Source organism: Silene latifolia, chromosome 3 (genome assembly GCF_048544455.1).
Source record: "Silene latifolia isolate original U9 population chromosome 3, ASM4854445v1, whole genome shotgun sequence".
NCBI classification, from domain to species: Eukaryota; Viridiplantae; Streptophyta; class Magnoliopsida; order Caryophyllales; family Caryophyllaceae; genus Silene; species Silene latifolia.
The window spans coordinates 95860220-95869339 of record NC_133528.1 but is presented as its reverse complement, the minus strand read 5'-3'; the positions used below and the strand labels follow the sequence as shown (position 1 = coordinate 95869339).

The 9120-nt window shown below is 37.4% G+C and overlaps 1 protein-coding gene across 1 annotated transcript; it reads left to right on the top strand.

The window, feature by feature from the left end:
* The first annotated feature begins 1046 nt into the window (after window positions 1–1046).
* On the top strand, window positions 1047–1660 carry LOC141646186 (monothiol glutaredoxin-S1-like). The gene has a single exon (XM_074454183.1). The coding sequence runs from the start codon at window positions 1170–1172 to the stop codon at window positions 1476–1478; it is 309 nt and encodes a 102-aa protein (XP_074310284.1). The 5' UTR covers window positions 1047–1169; the 3' UTR covers window positions 1479–1660.
* The last annotated feature ends 7460 nt before the right edge of the window (window positions 1661–9120 follow it).

Below are 9120 nucleotides of genomic sequence, written 5' to 3'. Positions count from 1 at the left end.
CCAAGGTTAGAAGATCTTCTTCAAAAGATTGGACGGAATAAATAAATCTAGATTGAAGAAACACTTGACACAAATCATAAACTCTGTATGAACACAATATTGCCAGTAAAATCTTCATAATAAGGTACTAAAACAGTTTAATGTCCTTAGGTTTTCGATAAAGGGGACATAATATTTTAATTATTAAAACAACTTTTATCACAGTAAACCAGATTTTTGTAAGAACAGTTAAGTTTAGGATGTAACAGATTTTTGTAACAACAGTTAACTTTTATCATGTACTTTTAAGCTCAATAGGGCACAAACTGCCAAGCATTATCAAGTCCTTCAATATTAACCATAATTATCGAGGCTCTAAGAAGACAACACAATTAGATATGATAGATACACAACTGATTTCAACACAAGAAAAAGCTCGGGCCTTCAGCCAATATGTCAGATGCTTAAAAATATATGCCACCATCATAAACTGTTTTGAAGAGGCTCGCATACTAAGAAATGTGTAAGAGTTCAGACCACTTTGAATCTAGACATGATTTGTACCTCGTGTGCAATCGAGCAAAGCATTCGAATTTCTCATACAGAAGTGCATGAGCATAATGTAATATGCACTGATTCCTTTTTATGTTGAGAATCAAATTGATTGAAATCCTGTCAGGAAAAAAAAAAGTAAGAAATATGTTAGTTCGTTCTTTAACAAGACATTAGATGCATATTATCAAGGATTATGATCATTGAAATCCCAGAGTCTAAATTATCCACAAATCATCTATTAATGTCGTTTCGACAAAGGTCTAGAGCAAATTGTGAGGCCAACAGCAGAGGTGTGTCAGAGAACCAGCCACCAAGCCACTATACGCCTGCCTTAAGATCTCCTGGAATAAAAAGATTTTGGTTACATTGTTACAATTATTCCTTATACTACTTTCCAAGAAGTTACAAGCAAAAATAAAAAAAAACAGATCAAGTTCACCAGCATACCGAGGCCTATAAATAGGGAGCATGGAAGCTCATACTTACTCAGAACGAAGCCAACAAATCAGCTGAAAAACCATATCAGAAAGCCACCTTATACCCTTTCTTTCCACTTTTTCAATTGACAACATCAGAAGGAATTCCCTTCCCGTCCATTCCTAAAGTAAAACATAAGAAGGTTTATCTAATTAACAATGGAAGTTGTGAACCATTTGGTTGAACAAAAGCCGTTGGTAATATTCAGCAAGACTTCGTGTTGCATGAGTCACTCAGTGCAGCAACTAATAAGCAGCTATGGAGCGAATGCGACAGTTTATCAGCTGGATGAAATGCCAAACGGAAAAGAAGTAGAGAAAGCACTTCAAAGGCTAGGGCTTAAGCCATGTGTTCCGGCTGTTTTCATAGGTCAGAAGTTTGTAGGTGGAGCTAAGGAAATAATTAGCATGCAGGTCCAAGGAAGACTAACACCTATGTTAAAGGAGGCAGGAGCGATATGGGTCTAGGGTATAACTAACTACATTAGTAATCACTACAATCTAGCATTAAAACTTATTTTTCCTCGTAATTTTGGATATGTAATATACAAGAAACACTCAATCCTTCTTTTTTAGTAGGATTAGAGGATACTATATGTATAATGCCAACTCAAGCAGCAGCTGCAATATAATTAATATTTCCATCATGCTTTCTGTTTGCTTTTAACAGTGTGTTAATAGGTTTCATGTTTCTGCAGAACATTACATTTCATTTTGATTTTTAGCATCAGAAGACTTTGCATGAGAAGAAAATGAGAAACAAGAAGTTATTTTCATAGGATAAACAACATTGACTATAAAATAGATATATATTTTTTTTTTAAGTAAACTATCAAATAGAGATATAAGATAATCTCATATCGAGGTTACAGTTTCTTTTTTTCAAAACAAAAAACAAGAATTACCTCCCGCATTGCCTTTTTCACCAATGATACGAGGAAAGCAACATTTATGTGAATATTTGACGGATATAACGTTAGATTTTGGAATATACTAACTAAAATAATTGACGAAATGCTGGTCAATTGATGTAGCCAAGCTAACAGAAAAACATGAACTCTAAGATGTCAAAAAAGGTCATCCTGTCTGACCAAACCTATTGTTTGGATAAAATGTTTGTAGTGCAGGATAGGAGTGATGGAAAATGGACACTGGAGTAAGTAAAAAAAAAAAAAAAAAAACAGCACTCCTTACAAAAAGGACCCAAACTATCATATAATGTAGTTTTAAGGACCCGAATTATCATTTCGTGGCTTTAAGGACTCCAAACATAGTTTTTGACGAAAATAGCCTTACATATGATTTTCTTATTTTTTTAGGGTTAAACATATATGTTTACGTGAATTCTTGTTTAAATTGAATATGGTATCCGTCTTAAGCGTCAGGCGAGCAAGTAGTAAGAATAAGGCAAAAGGAATATGCATTAAAAAAAGTAAAAAATTTGTCTTATATTATCAAGTGGGATGATACTTAACCCGTTTTACTTTTAAAACTAATACCTCCGTCTTAAGAGAAATTGTCTAATATTTGAATTTGGACCTAAAAGGAAATAATTCATCTAAGTATAGCCTAATTTTGACTAAACCAAATGAATAAAATTGTCTACGTACAACCTAGTCAAATGATTATTTATTCGTGTGCGTTTCAATCCTCGATAGCTAAATAGCATTATTTCGTCTACTTATAACCTAATGAAGCGAAAAATAGGTTAAAAACTTAAAACAATGTGTTTTAGACGATTTTATGACTAACAAACTCAATTATGTCTTTCATTTGTAAATTCAAATATTTAACATATCTAGGAGTTCGTAGTAAGATGGCGAGCAAGTAGTTTTGTATGTGATCGTCTTATTAAAAAATTATTGTAAGACAATTCAGTAATATATTAACTAAAAGTCATAAAACTGATATGAAAATTGAAAAGATATTGAACGAGTACTAAAAAAAATTAATATAACGACACGATAAAATAGGTATTAAGTGTTAACATTGTAAAATGCGTACCAATTTAAAATAAAATTATTGGCATCATTTAATCGGTACAAAAAATAATATCGCATTTTTTATGTATTGAAATGGTCATATAATAAATTATTGCACGACGATCTATATAATATTTTGGGTAAAGTATAGTTCGTAATTCACGTACGCTAACTATTCTAGCTAATTAATTATCATCATTTTATTGACGTAAATTAACAAGTTATTTATTCAATTTGATTAAATATTTAATCTGATAAAGGTTTTGGATCAGCGTAAAATCTACCTCAATACAAAATAAGAAGTATGTGTATATATATAAACAAGGGTATTTTGGTAAAAAAGATGGTTTGAAGTCCTTAAAGCCACATAATATTAGTTGAGGTCCTTATAGCTATATTTTGTAATAGTTGAGGTCCTTATAGTTGTGTTTACTCATGTTTTATCCTAATCAATTTTCATGAGAAACTGTGCGGTAGCACCAAAATTCACCAATATCAAACTTTGCATTTAAATGAAAGATCTTAGAAACTGAAAAGAAAATTGTTGATCGCACAGTTGTATCCAAAGTAGAGGGGATAATTACCATTTCATCTAAGGCTCTAATATGTATAGTCACAATTTTAACATCAGTGCATAAACGAGAGTGTTATATAATTCAGAATATTAAGATAAAGCCTCATTTGTGGCTTTGTGCTATGGTTGAATATATTTTCGCAATAAAAATGTGTTTAAAAAAGACCTATAATTCTCTTATGATTGATTAAAAGCTCCTCCTTTGAGCATCTTAAACAATGGGAAAGCTTAGGCTAGCCAATGAATTTGCCACAAAGTGAAGGGTAAATGACATATGAATGTACAACATCAACTTTAACAAGTTGCTAATAGATAAACCTGTGAAGATGCTACAGATTTTAGGTATATTACATTATTACTAGTGATGATACGAGAAACCGACTTCGTGTTTCTACATCTAGCATAGGAAAAGATGAGAATATCTACAAGAAGATGGCATTATTTCAGTATAAACGTACCATCAAATCCCATATGAAGGTAGCATATCTGTCTGTATATGCCTTATTTGACACCTTGTTCTTTGTCATGAGAAGGGTAATTGTCCCCAGATTAAGTTGCCCCTTAGCTTCACTGAAAATAACTTATGGTATACGTTTATTTATTACAACTAAGATAAAACACAATCAAAGATCCTGATCTTTACCTTTATATCTTTTCTGGGTTCTGCATGCCTTCATTATTCTCTTCTCTACTAGCAATCTACCGGTCATCCTGTAAAGGGTTCCCTTTCAAGATATACAGAGCTGCACGAGCAGTAAAGTAAATTAAATCGACAGCGATTAGGTTGATGACTATGTGTTAACAGGTAGATGAATGTGTGTTAAAGAGTCGCCATTAAATGGCTAGAACAAGAAAAATCAGAGTTCAGAAAGTATTTACGCATTTTAATGATAACTGCTTACAACTGCTAAATTCGTTGCTTTATATTTGTGTGCCGAACACGAGTAAGAATAACGGATTGGGGAACCTTAATAATCAACAAATTATTTCTAACTACTTACGATGCTCCGGTTTAATCCTATGAACAAACATGATCACCCCGTTCACGTTACACTAATGTCTATCAATCAGATGGCCTTAGTTTTGAAAGGTAGCTTCCTAAATATTCAATTCCCATAATTAACTTACACTCCTTTATGCCTCAAACTATTGACATCTTTCTTATTTTACAATAAGCATAAAGTACAAAAAAAAAAGTAACAGAAAATCTATTTTCGGTATGTAAGATAACTACAGCATCATATATATTTGACGTGGCTGCTTTCTTTATAACAAAATCAGATTTGAATCAGATAAATAAAGATAGATTTCCAATACTAACCGGACTTATCATATATTCTAGGAGGCGCCAAGGCGACTATTATTGAAACGGAAACCACTATTAAAGCAATTACGTCTGGATGCCCAAGGACGACATGGCCCTTGATGACTCTCATATGAAGCACATGATAAAAATCACTCTGCGTCTATGGTCAACCAAGGGTCAGAGTCCAACTGTCCAATGGTGGTGCTACTCGGCAACCACTATAGAATTAGGTGCATGAGATCAGTCCACAAGTAAGTGAGGTTTCATCCTAAAACCAATTGATGATAGGAGGAGGAGTCAACTTACTTATAAACTAGTCCCTTCACTATTTTTCTAACGATGTGGGACAATGCCCCTCACACACATATGGGAACTTGGGAAGAGACCTCAACAACTGTCACCTATGAAGTACTAACTAATAGGAATAAATATAATAGTTGGACATCAACCATCACCTTAAATTTTTGGTTGAGATGGTTCATCTATCATGGTATCAGAGCCAGCGTGGGTACGAGCTAGCCTATGCACTAACCCCAATGGGCATTGCGTAATAGGAATAATTATAATACTTGGCCCCAACCATCACTTTAAGGTTTTGGTTGAGATTGTTCATCTATCATGGTATCAGAGTCAAACGTGACCTAACTCAAGAAGTAGGCTTTCAGCACATGGTACATGGTACATGAGCCTGTGCACTAACCATTCTTCGAGCCCAATGGACATTCAAGTAAGGGGGCGTAATAGGAAATAAATATAATTGTTGGACCTCACCATCACCTTAAGGTTTTGGTTGAGATGGTTCATCTATCATGGTATTAGAGCAGTGGAATTTCGGCACAGGTTTGGGGGAGTTTGTGCACTGACCACTCTTCAAGCCCACCTTAAAATACAGAACCTTACTGTAGTCCTGCAATCCTGCCACACATGAGGGAATATTTCTTGAGGAATATCTTTGCTTATGTTAGCAGTGCCAGTAAAATACCAAATGCTTTGGGTCCCCATAACTTCCCACTTTTAGTACGGGCTTATTTTTATCACAGCTTTGGTCACTTGCAGAAAATTATAATTGTCCTTGATTTTAACTGTCCCAATGCAATGACAGTTAGAACTACTATGTCAAAACAAGGGTAAGACTTCGTACCTCCGACAAAACTACTGTTACAATCGAAAACAAGGACTGGGGTAATACATTCTTGGTATTCTTGTCAGTTGTCCAATGCCCTCAGTTGCTTGCACGTTTCTACCAATTCATTAGCCACTTACAGCCGGTATTTTTCAGACCGGCATCCTGCAAGAAAAAAGACAACAGATAGTTTTCCTCCAAGAACTACATGGTGATCGTTTTCCATATCAGAAGTGTGCAGTAGAACAACGGCTCAAAGTCAATGGCACAGGCTACCAGATATAGGGTATAGGAAGCGTGTAATGTTGTAGCAAATAAGTCGTAACTTTCATAACACAAAAAGTACATGCAAGTTTGTAATCCCCGGAATTAGGTAATTTGGTTTCATTTGATACATATATAGTCAATACAAAAAATTACAGGAGAGAATAAAGATATACAAAATAATATCCACGTGATATCTAAAAACATTACATTTTTACACAGCTAATACACCCCCGAATTTGGACCGGTAGGAGGCCAAAAGCTTATGCCTAGGAAGTCCCTTAGTAAAGAAGTCAGCAAGCAGGGACATGAAGTACGCGATCGATGCCAACTTGAACTTTTTCGCGAACAAAAATGGTTGTTAAGTTCTAGATGCTTAGTTCTCTGACGTTGAATAGGGTTGCCAGAGAGGTCATGGCAGACACATTGTCACAATAGACCAATGTGGGATGCGTGATAAAAAGATGTAGCTTAAATAGTAAATTACTTAGCTAGCTGGTCTCTGCAACACCGACTCATCTAAAGGAGCGGTTGAAGTAGGGGTCAAGGAAGGAAGAGGAAAAGATTTGGGCTGGTCCCTGGTGGAGACTCAGCGAAAGGGAACACCGACTCATCGAAAGAGTCAAAACGTGACAGGATAATTTTACCACTGGCAAGGTCAAGACATCTATACCCACCATATTGAGGGAGGTAGCCTAAAAGACACATCGGGTGGAATGGAAATCTAATTTGTAAGGGACGTTTAGTAGGCATGTTTGGATAGCAAGCACATCCAAAACACAAAGATGATCATATGAGGGGTTTTTAACGAAGAGAGCGGAAGTGTGGCAGAAAGATAGTGAAGTGATTTTGTAGGAAAAATATTATGAAGGTGAACATCAGTGTGAAGGGTGTCAACCCAAAATTGACAAGGGAGAGAGGCATGATATAGGAGGTCTAACGCAATTTCATTGAGTCCACGAATCATCCATTCGCATGAATAACAAAAACTAGACTATTTTAGTGGCAAAGATGTGAAATGAAGAATTATAGCATTTGCGACCAAGATCACATTGAAAGGGATTTTATTTTACATGAGAATTGGGTTTCAACATAAGCAAATTGAGTGAATTTGGCACATTTCAAATGTATTTTGAGCAAAAAGTGGGAGGTGTCCAGGGGTATAGCCATGATCGGCCCCATGCCGGCTGCAGCAGCAGTAGTGCGCTCAAAACAGCCGTCTTTGTTCCTGTTATTATTGCGTTGATTACTCTGGTACAACTGACCAGAGCCAGAGGGGTGGGTCTTGGGAGTATCACTCCATCCATTGCAGTCAGAGGTGACAGAGGGGACGACCAGGGCAGTTCCAGGCTGCTTTTAGATGCACCTCCAATTCAACCATGCTCCTCGCCGTCTCGAAAGACAATACGGTTTGGTGAATGTAGGACGCGACAGGGTCATATTCCGTCAGCAAGCCCCGCACCAATCGGAGGACAAGACATTGGTCGTTGACAGCGCCGCCAACATCTTTCATCTGACCTGCGAGGCCACGAAAGCACTGGCAGTTGGCATCAAGGGATGGCATGGACTCGAGGCGAAGATTATTGAACTATTGCTCTAGCGTGGCTGCATGTGATCCCTTATTAATATTATTCAAGAAGTTTTGAACACAAGTCCATGCCCACGTGGGCAGTGGATTCGTCCTCTAGAATATGGGGAAGGAGTTCATGGGCGTCAGTCTCACATCACGCGTCATAGCTAGCATCATATTTTTGCTGACTGGTGTGATGGTGTGCCATCAATATGTGCAAGAACCTTGTAGCCTTTGACATGGAGGGTGAAAAGACGAACGCAGGAAGCATATGCTACCTTGGTGCCATTCAATGCAAGACTTGAACTTTATTTTGAATATTAGAGATTGTGTATACCGAGTGAAGAGGTAGCGCGTTGATCGGACGTTCTTTGTCGTCACTGGACACGGAGGACGAGATTGCAGGGTAGATGCGGGAGAGGAAGAGAGTGTCGTGCACTTGGGTCAATCACGTGGAAAGAAACCCTAACCTTGGCACTGTTTGGCAAGGTCTCAAGTAATTTATTTGACCAAAATTTCAGCTGCAAGTGTTTGGCAAATAGCTTATTAGGCCAAATAAGATAATAAGCTACCTAAAATGAAATGTCACTTAGGATAGCATTTGAGAAATAAGGCACTGTGGTCATGGGCCACGTCCCGGTCCGTGGATTTGGGCCACCTACCAATCCGTAGTCACGGGCCACCTGCAAGCCCAGTCGATTTGTGGACATGCAGCGGTCTTTTGAAAGCCACGCTCGGCGGCGTAAAAATGCCTTCGACCGGATCGTTTTAGATCGGTGGTTTCGTCTCGGTAAGGGTCTCGAAACGATTAGAGATGTTCGGAGTCGCCACCAAGCATTTGTGGGATGCCTGGAACCCGTTCGAATTCCACTTTATACCTCGGTCAAATCGAAGCACAAAGCAGCGTTTGACATAGGTACTAAAGATAAGGAAATCGTCCCTCTTTAGCATCATATCTCTAGAATGACTCTCGTACGCCCTGGATAAGGTCGTCCACTATCCAAAGTTTCTGAGTAAGAGGTGAAGGTACGTATTGGGAAGCCCTTTAATCAGACACCCAATCCCGCCCGCGTTTAGCGGCCTCTACTGATCGATCTTGGTTGGTTGAATGCAAAAGTTGATAAAACGGCTTAAATGCATGAATGTGCATCCAATGATTTAAACCTAACATGTGAGAGCTTTTTAAGTCGGTTGATTTAATCCAAATATCAAGTATAAGATGTCGAGTTGGATTAATGATTGATTTGCATGCAAAGACGGAAATTAAACATCCATTTACCGTATTAGGTTT